Source organism: Strix aluco, chromosome 1, assembly GCF_031877795.1.
Source record: "Strix aluco isolate bStrAlu1 chromosome 1, bStrAlu1.hap1, whole genome shotgun sequence".
NCBI lineage: Eukaryota > Metazoa > Chordata > Aves > Strigiformes > Strigidae > Strix > Strix aluco.
In genome coordinates, this window is record NC_133931.1 from 118,932,240 (window position 1) to 118,956,255 (window position 24,016).

The 24,016-nt window shown below is 36.8% G+C and overlaps 1 protein-coding gene across 16 annotated transcripts in view; it reads left to right on the plus strand.

The window, feature by feature from the left end:
• PARD3 (par-3 family cell polarity regulator) overlaps positions 1-24,016 on the plus strand; it is a 457,172-nt gene that overhangs the window by 296,054 nt on the left and 137,102 nt on the right. For 9 of the 16 annotated variants that reach the window (XR_012624146.1, XM_074832438.1, XM_074832496.1 and 6 more), the window contains 5 exons: positions 239-428; positions 5,407-5,558; positions 6,642-6,686; positions 13,054-13,281; positions 18,989-19,205. Coding sequence is in view for 15 of the 16 variants with exons in the window: in XM_074832438.1 (XP_074688539.1) it covers positions 239-428; positions 5,407-5,558; positions 6,642-6,686; positions 13,054-13,281; positions 18,989-19,205 (832 nt within the window). In the remaining variant the exon portion in view is untranslated. The remainder of the gene's footprint in view (positions 1-238; positions 429-5,406; positions 5,559-6,641; positions 6,687-13,053; positions 13,282-18,988; positions 19,206-24,016) is intronic. The other 7 variants (XM_074832447.1, XM_074832514.1, XM_074832573.1 and 4 more) reach the window with 4 other exon arrangements.

The following is a 24,016-nucleotide window of genomic DNA, read 5'->3' on the forward strand; positions in this document are numbered from 1 at the left end:
TTCTGTGATCTTCCTGCAGTAGGCCGCAGATACAACTGGTGTGGTATTACTTTTCAGACCTCTGCATAGGAAGATGTATATAAAGTGAGACATAGTTAATTTTGTTATCTGTGTTGTGTCACTCTTACCAGTAGCACTGCAGTTTAACATGACATTTTATCAGCTGTGATTATATATTATTCAAGGTACTCTCCGCCATTGTTTAGTTTTTGGGTTTTTTCTCCCTTTTATTGTTCAGGCAAATATCAGCTGTCTCCAACGGTGAACATGCCCCAAGATGACACTGTCATTATTGAAGATGACAGGCTGTCGGTGCTCCCTCCTCATCTCTCTGACCAGTCATCATCCAGTTCCCACGATGATGTTGGGTTTGGCACTGTTGATGCTGGTGGATGGGCTAAAGCTGCAATTAATGAGTCTACAGACTGGTAAGAGCATGGTTTAGTGGAAGGAAAAAAGAGATGCCTGCAGTTACGCCTTTTCCTTTAGTTAATTTTTGACTACTGCTAGTATTTTTTTTTCATCACATTTAGATTTCACTATTTTCAAACTGGTTATTGTCCCTGTTTCAGGAAGGAAATACGTACAGATGATTTGTTAGACTTTCTGCTTCTAGTTGCAGTTTTGTGCTCTGTTAAAGCACATTTGTGGAAATGTTACAAATTGTTATTAAGAGCAAATCAGTATATAGCTGTGTTAATTTGATGATTTAATATTAGTTTAGTTGCCAACAGTGCTAGCTTTTGTAAAAAAAACTTTGCAAAATTTGAACACTTGAGTTTATGAAAGGTGAAAGAATAATTCTGATTGGAAATTTCAATTGGAATTGTAAATATTTCTAAGTCTGTAAACCAAAGATTTTATTTTTATATTCCAGAATATATCTAGGAACCTTTCAATACTTCTGTACACTTTCTTGATATTCTTAATAATGTAGAGTAATTTTAAAATCTTCTTAGAAGTCAAGGCAACTTTTTATTTTGCCTTAGTATTAGTGTTTGTGCAACCAGAACTAGTTAAGATATCTTTCTTAGGCATGAAGAAATACCTTTCATATCATTATATGATTTGTAACTATCATGCAAAGGCAGTGTACTGTAATAGTGCTACATTTAAAAAATGGAAAGTAATAGTTCCACATTTAAAACTATGGAACACGTAACTCGTAACTTTATATATTTAATCAGTAGTAAAAATAATTTTTATGAATTTTAGGTTGACTCTCTAATTACTTTTATACAATTTAATATAAGAGTCTTAATGAGAAATGCATTGAGCTCCATTATTGACTTGCTTAAGTTCCTGTCAAAGAAATACTGTTTATTGTTTAGTTAGTACAATTAATACAGATCTAAGATTTAATTTGCAAGTCCTGTAATTATCTATAGTAATAGCAAAATAAAAGTACACTGCCACTTCTTGAAGCTACATAATTACCACAAGTAGTGAGAAATATATGAATTTTCTTATTTTTCTTGTCCCTTGAGCCTGTTATGAATGTGTCAGCAATATCTTAATAAAACAGCAATAGCACCTGCCAGCTGATATACACCTGTCAGCTTCTTCTTTGCTTTATGTTAGTTTATTTCATCTTATGTCCAGGAATTGAGTTCTGTGCTTTATGCACCGTTTTAATGATTGTATAACAAGGTAATTTTTTTCATCCTCATTCGCGTGTTTTTTTTTAACGTTGCAGCTCTTCTCTTGGACAAGTCATACCTGTAATTTGGGCCCTTGAAAAGTCCATCTGTCTTTTGTAAAATCTTTTAGAGCAGATTCTGAGATGTTTAAACAGAATAGTGCTCAAGCCTGCACATAATAGCTTATTGCTGAGGGAATTTTTTTAGCTGAATATGAGCAAAAATCTACAGCAAAAAGTAAGAGCCAGTTTGAAACCTGCTGATGCTTTTACATTTACTTATGCAGCGTATCTTGCTATTCATATACTTTGAAAAGGAAACTAACAGTAAAGAAAATAGACACTGGATATTGTGGAACTGATCACACTCAAAACCTTTAAACCATGTGTATGAGAAATTGTAAAGGTCTTCAGATAGAATTCCACTTAAAAGAGTAGATCAGGGCAGCGCCTTACCATCTAATGTATTCTATTTGTAAAAAAGTAAATAGCAGTAGAATTAGATTGTTGCATTAATTTCCTGCTGCTAATGGATGAAGGAAGACTTGTAAAATGAAGGTGCATTGTATGATTTTGCTGGAAGGCACAAAGGGTAAAACTAAGAATATGGATGAAGGGTTATCCAAACAAGAATGGCAGCTGTTCTGAATCACAGAAGAAAATGTAAGCTTTTCCAGCCTCACAATATCTCCCTAATCCTTGATGAAAATGTTATGAAAACAAAGGACCAATAAGACAGGATTAATAAGTGGAATTTTAATAACATTGAGGGTCAAAAGACGGTTACATTCTTTTAAGGATCAGCTGTCATTCCAGAAATCTTATTTGTTAAGTATGCTAGAATATAGTAAATTGCATTTGGCATTGCTTAATGACTTGCACTAAATTCACCTTCTGTCTTTTATTAATGTAGTTGAAAAATATTAAAATGAGGCATTTTTAGGGACATTAGTTCTTTCTCTGTGCTCATTGGCCTTTCCAGTTGTGTATCTTCACAGGGGCTTTTGAATACTTTTAGGCAATTTACGTGCATTCAAACTCCTGGGATCTGCTCCTTCCTTACTTACTAAAACATGCTCTTGGGTCATTAATAACAGAAATAAACCAGGACATGAAAACTGATGACTCTACCTAGGACTCAGATATTTGTACTGTAAAAAGGTGTGAGATGTTGTGATGTCAGAGAGCAAGTAATTTTTGGTGCTAAGTATGCTTTTAGTGTGCAGGATACTGTGCAAACACAGAGTAATAATCCTCCTAATAAGTGTGTGTGGAAGGTAGGTGTGATAAGGGCAGATAAGGGAAGCAGAGAGAAAGCCCCTAAAGGCAGTGGCATTGGAAACGTTGGCATCCAGTCTCCAGAATTCCTGGTTGCTGACGCTGTGTCCAGACCCCACTGTTCTCTCGGGGACCTCTGGTGCCCTTTTCGAGTTTTATGTAACTTTGGAGTTTTAGTCTGTTCTGAGGACTTCAAGTTGAATATATATGTGCATGCTGTATTTACATGAAAATGACATTCAACTTCATTAGAAGCTTTATATATATATAGATCAAAGCAAGCTCATATGAAAAAAAGGAGCATACAGCCAAAACAAATAGTTTTAGAAATTCACCCTTTTGAAGAAAGTGTCACAGGATACATTTTGTTCGTCAAGATGAAGCCGGTCATCTTTAATGTGAACTGTGTTAACAGATGTTGCTAGAGAAAATTCTCACTTAGTAAAACCACATTTTTCTGGCCTTCAGAGACAGGGCTGACTAGCAGTGAGCCAGAAACTCCTGTGTGGCCTTGGGAAAGTCATTTATGATCTGATTACGAAAGGTGTTGAAACCCTGTAAGTTCAGCTGAGTCACTCGGAGAATGTTTTCAGACTTACATGGTTCTTATTCAGCTACGTGTTGCACTGTTGTAAATGCTAGAAGTGTATATTGGCCTTGTCTGTTTTATCTTTCCATCATGTGGAGATAATTTTTTCTCTGTTTTGTGGGAGTGAATGTGAGGACTAAATAGTTATTTTTGAGTTCAGGCTCTGATTCATCAGAGCTTTTAAGCATATGCTTCAAAATGTTGCTAAATTGTACAGACATCTCTGAAATAGTTGCAGTAATTAAATGTAAAACATTATGAGCCTGAGCCAGAAACATTAAAGTCAAAAGGCACTTGACATTGACTTTATTCATATAAGCTCTGATCCTACTCTCACTTACGTATTATATGCTTGTCACGTGCACGTATCTTATTATTTGTAAATCTGCCACTACTAGACTGAATTTCTGCTAGGCTGCCTGGTAATGCGGATAGTGATTTTCATCCTTTATAGTACTTGATGCCTTTGTATACTTTTCCTTACCTCTCTTTGCTGTTGTGCCTAATACCCAGGTGTTTCTTGATCAAAGATGCTTCTATAAATTATACTACCTGGCATACATAAACATGTGCATGTTACAGAATTTAAAAGTATGAGCTAGTTTCTGCAGAAATTCACTATTTGTCTGTTTCTCACTACATATGAGATGTGTATTATGCTTAGCCCTAAAAGTAGAAAATAATTCTCTTGAAACATGTTCCTGAACAGTAGCATGTATGTATTCAATATTTTGAATGGCATTTAGTCTATTTAGAGATCTCAGTGACAAAATATTCCACTTTTTTATCTTGAAGTACAACAACAATCAAAGAGAGGATTTTGAAGGATCTTTTCCCAATAGAATAGGTAACAGTGGTGCAGAATAGTGAGTTTTTTGGTATTTTATGCTTTTGATTTCTTTTTGTGCCAGCTGAAGTAGAAATCTAAATTCTTTGGGCTTGCCTCAAGCTCTTCTTAATACTCTCCCCTTTTCCAGGAGTTAGAAGACCTTTGTGTGAATTTCCTTTCATATTATTAGCAAGAAGCAATCTTGCAATTTCATCTATTTTTTTATTGTTTTTAACATGGGTTGTGGCCATGGTGACACATTGCAAGCCTAGGGCTCAGTACACCAAATTTTGCCTGCATTCTTGCATTCATGATTCTGCCAACATTTGACCAGCATGAATAAATCTATCTTCATCATGCTTCTGATGAAGCATGGTGAAACACCAATCACTGCTGGCTGAAGACCTGATTCTCTCAGCTGAGGTCAGGAAAGAAACCTGCAGAACAGACAAACCTAGTCCTGTTACCCCCATTTCTGATTTTAGTGGTGGAACCATTGTGGCAATACTTGCTCTGTAGGGAAGTAATGAGTAAAAATATGTTTGTCTGTTGTAGCCACGTAAAATCCAGGAGATGCTGTGAAAAATTTACAAACAATTTCACATGTGGAGAGAAATTTTGATATAAAGTCTTTAAATGAAGAAGTTTAAAGCTCTGTTGTCTTCAGGCAGGACAGATTCTGTTTATGCTTTACTAAAAACATTTTGTGATGAAAAATCTGATAAGTTGCTATCAACAGAATTTATTTGTTTCTCATGAAGAAAAAGGAACTGTTTTAGTCTCCCTCAAATTATTCCTGTGTTTGGGCTGTACATTCTGATAGTATGTGTATAGTGCACCAGATATGTATATCTTTCATTAAAGCTCGTAAGTGAAATTCTTGGTACTTTCAAATAGAATTGCAGTAAAACAAATCCATCGTGTGTGTAACTGACTACTTGCAGTGGTTTATTTAAAAATGTGCACTTTATCATTGGTAGAAGTCACGTGCTAAATAAATGCTTTTCTCTGCAGAGTGAAAGGTTGTGTGATCTTGATAAATGTTCGCATGATTTTTTTCCCTTCCTACAGCACTCTTAGTCCAGATGTTGATCCAGTGCTTGCCTTCCAGCGAGAGGGTTTTGGACGCCAGAGCATGTCAGAAAAGCGTACAAAGCAATTTTCAGATGCCAGTCAGTTGGAGTTTGTTAAAACACGAAAATCCAAAAGCATGGATCTAGGTAGTGAGTGATATTTTTTCAATTGCTTTATTTGAACCTGATTTTCATGTTGTAAGTATAAAGATTTTGTCATTCCAAACACACTGTTTATGTCCAGTACTACTACATGTAATGTCTACCGGTGGGAAGTAAAGTATTCTTAACATGAATGGCCAAGTATTGTTTGTACCACTTGCAAATGTCCATACATTTAAATATTGTAGCCCTCTGGATACATGGTTATACATAAACATTAAAAGTATTTATTAAAATGGAGGTGAAAAGTGCATTTACCAATCCGTATAGAATAACTGCATAAAACTGTACCATGCTGTGGTTCTGGGTAGACAGGATTATTCTCAGTTCATTATTATAATGCAATTAGCCTTAAAGATCCTTCATAGTCTCATTTTGCAGATGGATTTTGATTAAGATATTGAAGATGCAAGTATTTTTTTTTAAAGAGTTCATTCAGAATTAGGAAATGGGGCTAGTCTGTTATCTGTTTGAGACCCAAGTTTTAATATTTATATCAAAAGCTCTATAAAGTAGCAGCAGCTAAGACAGGCAATCGACTATAATCATTTTAACTGATAAAACAACTGAGAATAAGTAATTGCTAACAAGCCCATCTATTTTTCTGCCATTGAATTTAGATTCTGAAGTGCAGACTCTAGTAACCTTAAACAGTGAGTTCTGATTGTTTAAACACGCAAAATTCCCTACTCAGAATGATAAAATATAATATGATTTGCTCCTTTTCAATAATTGTGAATATCTTAACTACAATCCCTGATTCACCAACTTCCTCAGGGGACAGTAAGGTTGGTGGTATTGACTTGTCTTGACTAGTTGTCATGTGCTAACGTGTAAATAACATATTGTACCTGCCTGTGATGTGAACATGACTGACATTGCATGAAGGTTACTAGTTTGCTGCCATTTCTACCCAGAATGTTTGCTTACTATTGCAGTTTATTTGCATGAAGTATGACATTGCTAAGGTCCCCTAACTTGAAAAAAACCAGAAAAAACAGAAGGAATGTTGGATGCATGTGGGGCATGGGCACTAACTGGGCTAACCGTTATACATTTACCTTTTAACAGTAGCTGACGAGACTAAGCTCAGTACAATGGATGACCAGAAAACAGGTAAGAATTGACAGTAAGGCTGTTGCTATAGAAACCTTGGTCAAAGCAGCTTACCACAATTACAGAACTGCCAGTCAAATTGCATGAAAACATGAATATTCCAGTACTTGCATGGCTGCTTTCTATTGTTGTGAATAATCAAGTCGTAGAGAAAAAGAAAATTCTCTATAGAGATAAGTATCTAGGGTAGTATATTCAACCAGGTCATAAATGTGACTGTAGGTAGACACCTGTTTCTACTCTTTGAACTCATAAATATTCACAGTTGTTTGCATTTTTTATCCTTTTTAAAAAATCTTGGAAAATCTCCTAGCTTCAAACTCTAATGTACAGAGAGATGATGTAGAACAGTCGAATGTTTGGCTTATTACAGTGCTAACACAGTGCTTGGAAATAATTATTTTAATTAGAAAACTGCTACCTTTGCCTCAAGTGGTCATCAGATAGATGTTGTGAGTTGAGTTGAAGAGTATTAGTGCAAGTTGATTTGCCTTTGGAGCTGAAACCTGAGCATCATAACAGAACAAAAGAATATGTAAATAGAATCTTTTCCACATACCATCGATTGTAATGTTTCTCACAATGATAATGAGAAATAGCTTTCAAAGCATATTATTTATTAGTAATTAAAATAATGCACCAACTGCAATTATGAACCTTTATGATTTATTAATATAAGTTAGCTTTTGACCTTTGGAATGCTATTTTAATTAGGCTAGATCCAGAGGACACCATAACATTACTTAGCTCTAATTAGGAACAATTCACCTTTTTAACCTGAAAATATTATTTATTTTAGCATGATTTGGGGACTAGAGCATTCCATACAGAATTTACAATTAACAATTCACAACTGCATCTCTGTTTAACCACACTTTACAACATGAGTAGGAATACTGAAAAGCTGTAAGTAATCAAGTGATAAAATTATAATTTTTATTTAAACAACTAAAACTTCTAGCTCTTAAAATGTTGCAGAATATGACCACAGACATGCCGCTTTACAAATTGAGAATGAGTACATGAAATTAAAATGTATGAATGTTTTGAAGGATTAAAGCCATCAGAGTGTGAATATATGAATTGTGTTAATGGTTGTGGTAAGAATCAGTGCTTAGGAACTGCCTCACCCCTGAACATTATTCACATAAAAAGGAGTTATAGATCAAACTCAAAATTATTGTAAGTTATTTTTCATTTTCTTATTAGCCTGCCTATTTGAATGGGATGTGATTATAATGGTGTAAAACCTGTGTGTTTTAGTAAAATATGATGCTTAGGTTTCAAAAGTGTGTAGTGGTTTTGGTGGTATCAATAGAGGGTGATATTAATCGAGTGTAGTTTTTCTCTGTGTAACACCTGGATTAAATTCCTAAAAATAGACAAGTCAGACAACTTGGGTGAAAGAGCATGACCGTAACCATCTGGACTAAGCAGTTACATATTTTGTGCACAGCAAGCTCAGTGACTGAAAAAAGGAAAATCACCTTTTACTGTACTTTTATTTATTTTGTGTGCTTTTAACCAGGTTTTGTATATAAACATGGGATTTCTCCCATTACTGAAGATAGATGTGGTTGTTAAACAAGCCACTTACTGTAGTTTGGCTTAAAAATCATCTGGTTCTAAGAAAAAAAATGCTACAGATGTGTGGTGAACTATGTTTTAATGAACTCTAGAAGTCAGAAAACTTCAGCATATATTTACTTTAGAAAAAAATAAATACAAACTCTGTTACAGTCAAAGTTGGACTTAATAGTATTGGATGAAAAGGAGAGTGTAGAACTCACCAGTGCTAGTTGCTATAATAGATTTTTAATTATTTTTCTTTCTATAGTTCACTTGAAGTGCCTAATCCTTGCAGTGTTTACAGTTCATCCTAGAGGTTAGAAGTATATTCAGTAGCAATTGAGCATGGCTCATTTAGTGAGTCCCAGGAATACTGTAGTTCTAGATGGTTATTTTTCTTTGTACACATTGTGAAAATGAAAAGGAAAGGGGAAAAAAAGTCAAACACCACTTTATTTATTTATTTATTTATTTATACACAGTGTTTTTAAAATAAATGTTTTATTAAATAGAACCAAAACTAAACTATTTTTGGCGCAGTTGCTTGCTCTTTTCCTCCCCTGCTTTCCCCAGCCAAAATGATACTTTTAGTGTATGAATTGAACTAGAAATACAAGAATTTATCAAATCTAATGGAGCAGATGTTAGTAAATAGACAGACTTGCTGCTAATGTCCTTTAAGAAGGTGTTTAGAAGGTTGACTTTGTGCCTTTGCAAAACTGCTTTAATCAAATCAAGGGAAAATTTTGGCATCAATTGCTGGTAGCGTTTAACCCAAGAGTTAATAAAAATAATGTTTCTGAAAGAAACAAAATTATAATTTTAAATTATTTAAAAGAAAGTGCTGATGAAAAATTTACTTTATAGCCATTAAAATTAGTCACTGAAGGAAACATTGTATGTCCTTTGACACCATGCTTTTTGCCTTTGCAAATTGCCCAAGTGGATTTGTAGCACCATATAAATACTGAAGATGAGAGAAGTGGAAGCACAGTGAGTTGCTAAACAGTGTCAGCACAAGGGAAAAACAAAGGGCTTGGAGCAGGGAGCAACATGTAGGCCTCATGTGATCTATGCGTATTAAATGTCTCGCTGTATCTGTATGTGCTGTGGAGTTCTGTGGTGGGGGCTGTCGGTGCCGTGTGAGAGCAGATGCACACGCTGCCAGCACAGTCGTGCATGAGCAGAGGGTGGTTGCATGGCCTGAAGGGCAAGGCTTGGCCGTTGTCACCAAGGGCTGGCCAGCTGGGGACACAGGGAGTGGTGATGCATGTGTGGTGGGCAGGGGCTGTGCTTGGCGGAGTGGGGTGAGCATGTTACAAGGCTTTGAGAGATGGGTGGGGGTGTGAGGTGTGTAGAGTAGAGCCTGGAAGCGGAGCATGCAAGGAGGCTGCGCACATGGTGGCAGTCATGGCGGGGGGGGACTGCTGTGGTGTGGGGGGATGAATCTACCTCAGAGGATAGTTGTTAATATCCTTGTTGGAAAGGAAAATTTTGATAAACTTCAAATTTTAAAAAATATAAAAGAATCCCATTTACCCCTCAGGCATATAAAGATGCTTTAGGTAGATGTGTCTTTTTCTCTTCTGTTTTTCTAGTTTAAATTCTGGTGTCAAAATAGAAGTAGAACTTGTTCTGAACAGATAACATTTCTGATGATTACCACCAGCACTGTAAAGGTTGGAAGAAAATGCTGACATTTTTGTATTTAGAACACAAGGTTTTGATGTGACTCATAAATTTTAAACAGAATAATTTTAAAGAAAGTTTGCTGTTTCTCGATGGATTATGGGTAAACAACTCACTTTCTAGCTGGTGATTTCTACTAATAAATTCTGAACTCACTCAGTTTACAGGGAGGCTTAACTATATATTTTGAAAATAGTAAACTTGCTATGAAGTGGCCATAGAAGATAGTGAAGGTATTAAAATGTACATAGCTTTATGATCACAGTGCTTAAATTGCTTGCGAAAGGACATTTTCTCTTTCAGATTCAGCAACCTGTTCACATCTGTGTTCATGGCCACCCAAGTTCAATAAATATTCCTATCATTTCTGTAATCCATTATTAGTTTTTCAGTACTCAAGGAACATTAGGTCATATCCCATCTAGCTTTCCCTTTGGGAAAGCACAACTTACATAAACACAGTTTTCACAAAGATCTGTATTGGGTGGCAGGAAATGGAATTTTCTTTAACGTCCTTTATGAACATAAATGGGCACATAAATGCCTTCTTTATAATTACTGTTTACAAAAAGAGCCACTCAGTAATTAGGAGAAGATATATGAGCATTTCATTTAGAAGGCTGCAAAGCAGAACCTGGAATAAAAAGTTTACAGTAAGTTGCCATGTAAGAGGATACCCTTTCCTTTTGTATATGAAATTGAATCTGTCAAACAGCTGGTTTATATATGATTGTCCCATTTCCTCTTTTTTTTTTCCTTCAAAATGTTACATTCATTTTTCCCAGTCTCATGGACTGTTTTTAACAAAATACAATCTCAAAAAGTAAAAAACAAATCTCACTTCTTGTGTACTGCAGGCATTAGTGGAGGAATAGCAGATTTTGACATATGCTAGAAAGTGGACAGTTCTATAGGGCACTGTCTAAATTGGAGTTCTTTTACTTGGTAAAGAGAGTGTTATACATAAATACTTGACTTAGACTTCAGTCCATGTTCAGAAGTTTGAACCTGGCCTGCAGCTTGTTTGCACAGCTGGGAAGCCACCAAACCTCCCTTGTCCCAGCTGGCTGCTGTTGTTCACCCCAACAGCTGTGTTGTGCCCCCAACTTTCCTCATAACCCTCGGCCCTCCAACAAGTATGGGCTGTGAGTGAGAGTGGCTTCTTCTAGGAGATGTGAGTTCATCAAGATAAAATTTCTCATTTATTGGGTTGTATTAATTTCTGGCCAAGGGTGCAAGCAGCAGGACTCTGGACTGCGGGGGGAACCAAACTGCAGGAGTTGTGTAGACCTGTGAAAGAGGATTTTTGTTTTGTTTCTATTTACAAGCTCATCTTATCAGTAGGGCAGCTGAAGGGGAATAGTTCGATGGCTGCTGTTTGAATTTATTTGATGTGAGGGATTTCAATTTAACTTAATTGCTCAGACTTTTAATAGCTGAGTGGAAAATGAAAGCATTTGCTGCCTTGCTCCATCTCATACCAAGTTAGCAAACAGCATGGAGAAGACTTGCCATGCTGCTAACCTGCATCCCTTCTGTCAGTCCAGCAACCCCCTTCCTCCTCACCTAATACTCAATAGTGACAGAAGCTGATTTTAGTAGCTCAGTAGCAGTTTTTCGCCATGTAAGGTAACTTCACATACCTTTGTTAAACAACAGTGACAGATACTGTCTCTCTTCCCTTCTAATATCTGCCAGAATAGGGATCAACTCCAGAGCTTTGTATTATTCTGAGATAAATACTTTAAAAAGATAATTTTCCTTTATCATGTTATTCACACCAGATCTTGCTTATTGTTCATTGGTTTGGTATTCCTGAAGGTTCCATTCTTGGCTCTGTCTCAGTGGTGGTTGGCCTTGAAATTTATCTTTCTGTGCCTCTGTCAGATGAGGATAGGGATATCAATAGAGTAACAACCCACCACCTGGGACTGCTGTGGTGCCACAGCACCCTTCTCTGTTCTGCTTCCTTTGGGTAGAGAAAAAGTGGGTTTCTGTATTCTAGGCAAGGGCTAGAGACCAAACTTCAGGAAATCCAGCTAATGATGATGCTGTCCTACCTCATTTTTCTCTCCAGTCACAAATCTTGTGGAAAATCTGGACAAGACTGTACTGCACTTTTGAATAAAATAGCTTCCAACTAATTGCGGTGATTTTTTTTTTTTCCCTCTGAAAGATCTCTCCCAGTTTTAACAATAATATGAGATCTAATTGTGCAGTTGTCAGCTGATTAGCACTGTGAGTGTGTGTATCTAAAAACAGAGGCTAGACATTTAGTCCATGAACCTGAGAAGAAAAGTCTGGATGGGGAAAGGCTTTTGCAGAATACTGTCTGGGACTGTCTTGGCACACCTCCAGACATGCTGCAGCAATAAGAGCTGCCCTCAGCCCCAGCTGTAGTGCTGCCCAAACATCAACCTGGTGACTGCCAGGAATGCATTTCTTTTCCAGCTGGGTAACTGGTATTGCCTGACTAATTGGGTCCTTTCCTCAGATATTTTTAAACAACTTCACAAAATCCCAGTAAGTCAACTGATATTTCTCAGAAACATTTCATTATGAAATTGTTAGCAATTTGATGCAAGTCTTTAAAACTCGATTAAAAGCAAACAGCATGTTCCTTGAAGACAGAAGTCAGGCTACTTTGCATGACTGTTACTCTAAACACAGTAGGATTCATGCCCATAATCCACGCTCTGTTCATGAGTTGCTAGTACAGATAAAATTTGCTGCTCAAAAGTAGTTAATAGTTATGTTTGATGCTGGTAGATATGAATTTGCTGTTTTTATGAGCTGTATTTTTAAAGCCCCATGATTACTTTATCATTCAAATTGTTGAAATAATAATAATAATGGATGTTGGTCTCTCTTCACTGATTTGAAAAGCCAGACGTTGCTAACGTTGTCGGTTTCGTTGACTGTGACTTGACATACTCATTCACTTCTGAGACCAACAAATCTGTGGAGAATTCCCTACAGATTATTGAGAGATGATGTGAATAATGTTAAGTGTGTCCCCAAAGACTTTCAGGATGGATATGCATAATCAAGCATGCAGTTCTCAATACTAATTCTAATTACCTTTTTTTTTTTCCCCTAAATCACTAAGGTTCCCCAACCAGAGATGTGGGGCCTTCATTAGGGCTGAAGAAATCCAGCTCATTAGAAAGTCTGCAGACAGCCGTTGCTGAGGTGACTCTGAATGGTGATATTCCCTTCCACCGCCCGCGCCCGCGAATTATCCGAGGACGAGGCTGCAATGAAAGCTTCAGAGCTGCCATAGACAAATCCTATGATAAACCTGTAGCAGATGATGATGATGAAGGCATGGAAACTTGTAAGTAAACTATTGCTGTACATAAAGAATGATAACAACATAGGTTAATTCCTTTAAAAAGTGATTAAAAATAGTAGAAGATAATTTTAGGATTTTTAAAGAATAGAACTAACTTCTCTTCATCAATTTTTTTCAGACTTTTTCCCTTCATATGCATTAACAGATTGCAACACTCTGCAGCTTCCTTTCTAAAATAAGGAAATAAGATTATTAGGAGTGTGTTTACTTAAATTGCTATGAAAATTTTCTGTAAGACAGCTAATTAATTTACTAATGTAAATTAGAAAAAAAGTTATGCAGAAAGACAAAAAAACACTGAATTTGTGTTACAAAAGTATGGTGTGCATCGAACTTGGAAAGAGTACATTTGTAGTGTCTGGGGGAAAAAAAGAAATCACTGCCCTTTAATTAGAGTGAGTAAGGCTGGCAGATCTAATAAAATATAAAGTTAATGATCAGCTATTACCCACCCTAATGGGCATTCATTTACATTTTCAGTTCTTTAACCCGAAGTATGACCCAACATGTGGAGAATGTCATTAACATAAAAGAATCACTTCAAAGCTAACCTTATCATTATTGAACTATGTAAGAATGGGCTGGTAAAATGACAACTCGTATTGAATGAAAATAGTATGAATGGTAAATTACCTCAATCAGGGGTTGTATTAAAATCATTGAATTTTTAACCTTCATGTTGTACTACTTTCAACTTGTCACAGACAGCAGAATCTTTTTTAATTAACCTGCAGCTGGTTAGAAGTTTATGAATGAAGGTGGTGGTGGGAAGGTTGAAGCAGTAAAATATTTACCCTGAATGTTAACAGAAAAGGCTTGAAAAGAGATTTTTTCACTTCCTGCTCTTTTAAAAATTTTTTAGTTTCAGAAAGTCTGTTTCATAAGCCTCATTCCCTAATATTCTTTTATAAGCTACTTTTGTAATCACTTTTGTTTTTTCAAAACTATTTGCTTTTTTTAAAAAAAATCTGCCTCTGACCTCTGAAAGAGAGGTCATTTTACCAGTCACTTTTCTCAAAGGTGGTTATGAACTGAATTAATTCTGCTTCGCTTTTGCAGCACCTAGCAATTTCACGCAGCAGTGAGGCTAAATGCTGGTCTGGTGCTGCTGGCTGTCAGTCTGATTTTGGCCAGTAGAAGAATAAGTATGAGAAAATGTGTAGTGATCCTGCTCGTTCTCCCAAACTGCATGCCCTTGGTCTTTGAGACATAAGACCATGTTTTTCTAAAATGCCTTGTTTGGTGTGAGCCCACTGATAGTAATATCCTGTTTTGAGACATCAGATAACCAAGGCTTATCCAGAAGTTACAGATGGTTTAGATTCATTTGATCAAAAATATAGCAAAGCTGTTGTCATGAAATGATTTCTAGATGAGTATAGGTTTATGAGATTACTGTAAGGGGTTTTGAGCTTGTTGATGCAATGCACAGGGAGTAGCAAGGAAGTATTTGGTGGCCTTTGTATCCTTTGCACGGGAGTAGTGGAAACCAGACAACACCTTCTGGCTGAAATCACAATGCCATGAGCCGAGTCTTTGCCCTCATCTCTCTGTGTGGATGAAGTCGTCTAGCACTGGTGGGTCAAGAGCCATCTCAGTGTCATGGGGAGAGCAAGAGTGAGGCTGTTCTCAAATCTCACATGGTAAAGAAGGGCTAAACAAAGTGTGACCAGAGCTATGTTCATAGAACTACGCATTCTGTTGAGTTACTTGTGTTTCAATAGCTTCCACAATTATAATAAAACATTTAAGAAGTTATGCAGAAATTTGCAGTGCCAGGTTCATAGAAACAGATGAGTAGCAAAGCAAATGTAGTAAGTTGGTTGGACAGAATTCAGTCCTCAAGGTCTTCTCACGGTGGCCATGGGAGCTTAAGAGCTGGCCCAGCCATATGTTGCCTGAGAGCAGCACAAAATGCTAGGTTCTCAGGTTTGTCTTTCTGAAAACACGTCTGTATCTGTATTAAAACTGAAAGCACTGTAGTCTGCTCCACTTTGTGTAAATTATATGTGGCCTCAGGTTCCAGAGAATTTGCTGAACAGTGTCTTCAGCTGGACAAAGCCTGGGCACATACGAATATGTAGAAGTTAATTTAACAATCTGGTCCTAACGTAACTAATGCCTCACTGCTGCCATAACGACATTGCCTAAGTTTTTTTTAATTGTATTTAATTATTCCATAATTGTTTGAAATTAAAATGTGGTTTTCTCTCATTATAAAACCCAGGCAAACACGTTGGTGGTCAATTTGCTGATGCCCTTGAGTTTGGATCCGTTTGTTTTACTTGAATTTTTTTCCTCTTTCTCCTCCAAGTGTTTCAGTGCTGAGTTCTTCTTTCTTCCAGTCAGTGACCCTCTTTGGAGTAGCAAATAAAAGCACTGCAGAAAATTGTATAGAGGAATTCTTAACATGTCATCACCCCATATACAAAAGCCATAAAAATACAGGTAGCATATGTGGTGAAGGGGCTGACTCTCTTCTGAATGTACTTGCTGTCCTTTGAACAACGTGCTATTAAGTTACTAAATGTAGGATGAAAATCAGATAGCAGTGACCAGTTCTGGGGTAACATTTTAAAAAGTATTCGAGAAGATGCATGTAAGTTTTAATGGCTGTAAAGAAGTAACATTTGTGGAATGGTGTGGGTGTTCAGCTTTCACTGATCATTTCCCCTGCTTTTTTTTTCTTCTTCCTTAATACTTGACATAGCTGACTGGAAGCAAAATGTTTATCTTTAGTGTCTTGAATGAGAACAAGGCATTTGGACTAGGAGAGATCGACAAAGCTTTCTAATCTTTTGCTGAATCTTAATTGCTAGAATCTGTGGCTGTATTAAATATCACAATAAGAGGCCTAGAAGCTTAGTGGCAAAACAGTTTCACGTTAAGTAGCTTTGATTCCTCATGTGCATCTTTTCCATTTTATGGCCTAATTAGGAGAATAGCTTCATAATACCTGTTTGTGTAGTTCTCCATAGTACAGTGAGGTTCATGAAATGACACTAGTTTTCAGGTTTAATTGATGTTTAAAGTATACTCCAATTTAATTTTTTGGCTTCAGCATCCTGAATGGGGAGGCTGCAGGAGGTTGCAGGAAAGGAAGGAAATAACAGCACCAAAACAAATACATTCTGCATTTTGCAGTAACCTAATGTCATTACTGCAACTTAACAAAAATTAGAAGTTTCATTTGTAGCCTGGGCTTGAATTTTAATTGAGCAGCATTTGCATTTGTTCTAAACACTAGTAATTAGGTGTATGTTAATTGCAGAACAACTGTGCTGCATAAAAGTGAAACAAGTTTCTTCATGTTGAGTCCTTTCAAGAAAACTGGAAATCTATTTACTGCATTAGACACCCCAGTGTTTATTCCAGGAGAACAGGCAACCTAGTTCACAGGGCTCAGTCTAAGCTACAGAGTTAATTGCAAGCAAACTGTGTATGATAGACAAATATTTATTGCAGCACAAGTAGGGAAGTGAGGCATAGAATATGCAAAATAAATAATAAGAGGAAGCATTGTTATGACAATTTGTTCAGCAAGTCAGCATAGCACAGTACACTTAATACATATTTAGGATTAATTTAATGTATTGTTATATGAATATGAACAACCATAGGTCAAAACTGATTCATCTTTAAAATTCTAGCAATGAAGTACCAAGTAAACATTTGACTTCAAAATTTGTCAGAAATTGAATGCATTTTTTAACTAATTATATTTGTTTGCAAGTACAGTCTTTTATATGTCTAGTTGGTTTTAACTGGAACAGATTGTAGCTATAAATTAACATGCAAAAAATTAGCATCTCTATTCCAAAGTGGTTTTCCACTACTCTTTTAATAATAACTAAATATCATCCCAGACACTGATTAAGAAACACTGTGACCAAAAAAAGTACAAGTACAGCTAGTACAGAGTCATGTATAGGACAGGCCTATTAATTTTCTAAAATACGATTATCTGAATATTAAAATTGTGCCTACAATTGAGAAGCTGTATCATCTACTTAAGTAATAGCTGTCCTGAAGACAAGTTAACATGAAATGCCAAGACCTGTCCTTTTTTTTTTTTTTTTCCTGGTGATTTGTATGTCAGAGTACTAGTTGACTTTTAAAAATAGTTTCTAAAGTTGAGATTTATCCGACATGGAATGTGAATAAGCACTAAGTCTATTGGACAGGTCAGTGTATTGTAATATTAATGAATAAAAAGTATTTTGCAGGCAAGTATCTGAGAGACAGAAGAGACGATATCGAATGGCTTTCAGTCAGTGATTTGTAGACTTTCAGGTTCAATGAATTACTTGTAAGGTGAATATGAATGATGACTAAGAAAAGCAAGTTTATATTCTGCAGTAGTTTATGAGAAATTTCTAAAGAATTACACACTTCTGTTGGCTGCAGAAGAGTTGCTGAGCTCTAGAAACAATGGTATTAGCAGAAATAATAATAATAAGTAGTAAACATATGCTAAACTAAAAAAATATTCTTTTTTCCTTCTATAAGCTGTGGCCATTTCCAAATCTTACTGAGTACAAAAAAAAATTTATTTTTCATAGACTGTGTATATATAAAGCAATACCATATTTTTCAACTTCTACTGCCAAAAGTTGTTTAGACCCTTTGTATTCATTAGAGCTACAGGACACAGCACAAAGTATGCATCTGTGATCCTCATCACTGCTTTATGCTGTCTGTTGGAAAATTGGGAGATGGTGTAGCCCTACTAATAATGTGATGATTTAAAATGTTAGAGCTTCTGGAAGGACACTGCTTCACCAGCCATGCAGTATAACTTTTGGATTTGGCTTTAAGTGAAGTCAAAATGGTTTCAGCATTCTGACCCACAAGCTTGGAGTGCTTTATTTCTTTCTCACTAAGCTACAGGGGGAGTTTTCAGTCTTTGAGTGGATTGTTTCTTTTGGTCATTTTTCTTTCAAACTTTCTGAAATGCATATGCTTTGTTAAATCTAACATTGGTCATGCTTAGGGATACTCTTAGGTCTTCTCTTGGAGACAGAGAAGAAACATGTTATCTACCTTTAAAGGATTTTACTTGTTCCACTGCATGGAATCTCCCCACCTGAACCTGCCAGGCTGTCCCATCTCAACCAAGAATAAAACCAACAATAAAAACCATGGTACATGATGTGTTTTAAACTACTCCAGGAAAAGAAGTAGTGCAACACAACCATTATGTAACTTGCAGCAGAAGAAAAATCTATTAAGGCGTATATTGAGGGTTAACAGTCCTTAATGACTTTTGTATTTTTATGAGATTATTACTAAGAATTTACTGACAGGGCATGCTGCACTGCTGTTTCTTCTTGCAGATACTTCTAAAGCTCTCCTCAACTGATTAGATACTGAAATGAAATGGGCCAATTAACATCACTTTGCTAATCTTCTTTATTAATCCATACATTATTCAGAATACCCACAAAGCATGAATTGTGTTTTGCAGAGAGTTCTGCAAAGGTGAATTCCTTGCTTTTAAGGGTTTAATAGTACAAATGAACATTCCAGGAAACTCCCACATGAGCAGATACTGATTTTGAAAAAAAAAAAAAGGGTATTTTGTGGTTGTACGTATATCCTGCTTCAAAATACATTAGGCAATATACAAAAAAGCCTGTCCTCGTTGTTTGTTCTTATCTCACTGATGTTTCTTAATTTATGCTTTCAGTGGAGGAAGACACAGAGGAGAGCTCAAGATCTGGTAGAGAATCTGTGTCCACAGCAAGTGACCAGCCATCCCACTCATTGGAGAGACAGATGAATGGAAGCCAAGATAAAGGCGACAGAAAAAAGGCTGGAAAGGAAAAGAAGAAAGATCGAGATAAAGAGAAGGATAAAATTAAGGCAAAGAAAGGAATGCTGAAAGGCTTAGGAGACATGTTCAGGTAGGTGCTTTGCAATCAAATGTAGAATGAATTATAAAAAGAAGTTTTATCTTTTAGTTGTTCATTTATATTGTGACTGCTATATTTTACTATACAAATATATACACGATGATCTCTCAGTTGTTGAGCCTATGAGTGGTGTCATGGAAGGGAAGCAGTTCAGAATGGAAGAGGAGGAGATGGCTGGCAGGCTAAAGAGGCTGCAAAGGAAAAATTGGTTTTAAGCAACAAACTCTTTGGTCTTGAAAAGAGTATGTGGTGATGTCTAAGTAGTGCACATGTCCTTTGACAGGTCAAACAGTTTTGGAATTTGTTTTTTTCTTAAACTGCTGTTCTTAATGCTGTACCCAAAGCTTATGTTTTACTAAATGAGTGGTTTTCTTTGCTTTGCTATTAAGAGTGTTTAGTATCATGGAGGCATGATGTGAAAGGGATGAATCAGTTTGAGATTGAAAACCAGCATGCTTCTCTTAAGGAAAACAGGATCTAAATAAGTTTGTGTGCTCTGAGAACCCACAGTCTGGAGAATGGGACAGTGAAAGACCTGATTTTTACCAAGCAGTGAGTTTTTTTGAAAGGAGTCATCTCTCCAGCAGACATAAGTGTTCTGAAAGAAGCAGACTGCTGAGTGATACCCTGCTGTTCTGGGTATATGGTGAAACATGGCAAATGCCTTTGATCACTTGTGGGAAGGGGTGAGAGAGCAAGAAAATCAGTCTTTCTTTTAGCTGGCTAGAGTAAATAAATATATTTTCAAGAAAAAACAATATTAAGGCAGTGTTTGTTTTCTTTTGTGTATGCAGTGATTCATTACTTAATTTTGAAGTGAGATACCAGTATTATTTTAAAGATTTATTAACAGTGATTCTTGTCTGAAAACATGTAAGTGGACCTTCAGTTAACTTTCATCCTGTTACCTTCTTTATCCTGTAAAACATTAATTGAACCTATGTAGTAACTGTAGGTTCTTGAGAGTTGTTCTGTGTCTGTGAATCGTATTACAAAATTAGTTAATAGAAAAACTCATTAGAAAATATTAGTTAATTAGGAAAAAAAGTAGTTAATTAGAAAATATTAGTTAGAAACTATGTTTAGATAACACCAAATAATGCCAGGTTGTTAGACAGCATATGCCACAGAACACCAAAAGAGCCAGAGGGGATAGTCCCTCATGTCAAATAGGAGGAGAGCACTTTAGCCTGGTCCCCTATGAGTCCCATGGGGATGCCTTCATCTTCCGGACATTTGCCTGCCTAAATTCAAGCCTGGAGCGAAGCATTGCACCCCGTGCTGGGGGAGGGTGGAAGGTAGGAGATACTAAATGCTGACTGGTTCTTTTCTGCAGTCTCTGCCATTTTTATACAGCAGAAATGACAGGTAAAATTGAGGCACATTATACACAATAAATTCAATGGCTCTAAGTAGCATGTTGGATACCATGAGTGCTATCTCTCAAGTTCAGTCAGAAAGTATTTACAGCATCTAGAAAGCTCAGACAGCTCCTTGGTCCTTCGTTTCCTCCTGTGTAACATTCCCAGTACCCAGAGGATCTGTGAGATAGTTGCTTCACTTTGCAAGCTTTGGCACGCAGGCAAAGGGCTGACTTGCAGAGTCCCATCCAAAGACAGGAACCTTCATGTTCCAGAGAGTCAACTCGCTGTGGGGCTTATTGGCTCCTCTCTGCCCTCCAGCCTTAGAGTCTGGTGTTCCTGTGCGGCTTTGAATGCTCTAGATGTAAATGAGTGCAAAAGTGGAAATTCATACCATTTTTATCAGGTGCTCCCAGCTAAATAGGAAGTAACCTTGTCTGTGTGCTTAATATGATGCTTTTGAAATCTGGAAACAACAGTAATTTGACTGATAGGAAGATCCAATGATCGCTTTGTTATTTGCTCTTCATAACAGTCAACATTTCCTTGAGTTATTTTTTTCCCTCACTACCATTTCTGAGTGAACTTTGCTTTTCAGCCTCCTCTTAATTAACGTGGGAGCAGTGCTATCTGAATTCAGTTGACTCCTCCTGGATCTGTAAATTAGCTTGCACCTTGTCAGCCCACCCAAGAGAGGTGCTCCTGGCAAGCAGGAAAATGCTGATTGAGGGAATTAAGCATTATGCCTCATTTCCACTCAGTGCTTGATTTACTTTGTTGACAGGCTTCTCAGTAATGTTTGAGACATGGGCTTTATTATGTCTGCAAGATAAGATACTACTTCTGCCTATACCATGCTTTGTTTTTCTGTACATCTGACATACATCATAGATATCGAGTAATCACTGAAGGAAGTTGTGCGATAGAAAATAATGATGACAGTAACATTTAAAATTCAAGCTATGATCAAAGCATAATTGGATATTTTGGTTCTGTGCAACACTGTGATTTCTTTGTAGTTATTTTTCTTTTCTCCTTTTTCACTTTTTTTCTTCCTTTTCAGTGCTCTTATCTGAAAATAGTCTTTCTTCATTAGGTTGTATGGGCACGAACACTTGCGGGATGGAATTACTGTTAACTGACACTTTATTCCAATGTCTGTATTTAGTCAGGCGGCTTTTTATTGCCTGTATGCAAACTGTCAGCTCATACAGTGGAGTCTTATGTGATGTATAAAAATAAGTCTCCTTGCCTTCAGTTAAAATCTTAGGATTTGCTACTGGGATCTTCATTAAACTGTACTGTGAGATGGAAACTCCCACCAGAGAACCCTAGGTTACATTCAGCATCTAGTCGTCATTTCCAAGAAATCCCTGAACGATTCAGATAGCAGGTTAAAATCATAAGTAAATCTTTTAAACACTTCCATTATTTTACTGCTTGTATCAAACATAGTAAAGAGGATTGACATAACTGTGAAGGAGAATTGTAAAATGAAGGGTACAGCCTGTGTGGCTCTGACACGCACAGCTCCCGTTATTTCCAGAGGACCTTTGCTGATATTGGGCTGCGGACAGTCTGAAAGTTCACCCTTCTCACTGTGAAATAAATCTGTCTGAACATGTGTGTATTTCTTTTTTCAAATTGACATTTCAGGGCAGAGCAGAATACTTTATTTAAAGTTGTCATTTGGCTGAGAAGTCTCTTTCACTTTACAGATCAATACAGGGCAGAAGTTAATCTAGAAAAGTGTTGAACAAAAACACTGATCTATTGGAGGAGATGCAGGTGCTGCAGAGCTTTGCTTACACCTGAATGTATTTGTTTTACCTGAATAGTTGCATCATACCCGTCTTTCTTACCCCTTCAATAGGATCGTGTGCCATGTCCTGTGGCTGTAATCTCATAACAGATGAGAGGCTGTGCAGTTCCTTCTTCTCCATTGCTGGCATTTAGGAGTGCCTGGATGGCCACTGCCAGCTGAGCAAATAGTTTTTGGGAAGGTGATATGAAGTTCTGCTAGTTTTTTTTGTTTCACCACTAGAGAAGGCTTGAGTGGGTATATGTTTTGACATCAGAAGTTTATAAAAATCTTTATGCTTCTCCAAGTGCAATCTAAAATATGTTGACTCATTTTTGAGTCTGATTTTGTTTATTTTTAAATAGAGATTTTGCTTCTTGATAAAAATCAACCAGACAAAAACAATCAATTGATGAATAAGTCATTGTAGTGCTGCCTTAAGAAAGGCTTTACAATTTCAAACAGTGCACCTGTAATTACTGCTGGTAGGGATACATTAATTTGATGGGCTTCTATATCATGTGATTCTTTGACATTCCTCTCCTGAGAGAGAAAAATTGTATATGCTGCCTTCTTTTCCACTCCTCTTGCCCCTGTCATGCACAGGGTATTTTCATTTATGAAAGTGGATCCCCTCAGGATGTAAGATAGGCAGGTTTGAGATTGTTCTTATTTGTAGGTTTTGGATGATGATGAAATGACACATCTGCTGTGGTGCTGCTGATCACTTATGATCCCTGTACTTCATTCATGCATATTGCCAGTGTACAAGCTTGGATATAGTTTCTAGATGGGTGACTGAACTGGTGAAGTAATAGGTCACAGGCAGCTGAAGTGTAGCTCCTCATCTTTCCCCAGCTTCCTCAAGCCATATATAATTTTTCTCTGTGGTTGTTCCTGAACCATGGTTCTGTAAGACAGTGGCATCACTGATACTGTGATTATGTCGCTTTTTGGGGGAATTAATTTTGTTTGCAAGAATGTAGACAGCCACACTCTTACTGGTGAGCTTGTATGGGAGGACTCTCATGGGTGAGCTTTATGATAGAAAAAATATGTCCAGCAAGCGAGCAGTCTCAGGAAAGGATGTGTCTGAGGAATAACATCTTTAGAAGAAACTGAACTACCAAGATGTTGAGAATAAGGAGGGGAAAAAAAGCAGCTCTAGTTTCCAGTGGGAGGAAGGGAAGTAGTTGGGAGGCCAAGCTATCTAGTCATGTCTTGCTAGAAATACTAGACGGACAGTCGCTGCCTGATAATAAAAACCTGCTGAAACAAGTAGACCTTGATATGATTGGATAAAAATGGATTTGCAAATACAAATGGTATGTTTGAGTTTATGTGGGGAACTGCTGAGAAGAACAAAAGATGGTGGTGGTAAGCACATTGTACCTTAACCTTGAGTTTACGCAAGAAAGTATCTACATTGGTTTTGGAGGTTGCTTATGAAATAGATGTAATTTGAAGCAACTGTGGATAAGTATGTTATATGAAATAATACATTTTCTACTATAAGAATTAATATCTCAGTCCCACATAACCATAACTTTTCAATGGAGAACATAAGCACTGTGTATTGAAGTTCATGGAACAAGGCAATATGCTTAAAATTCATCACGTGCATAAGTCATTTTAGTACT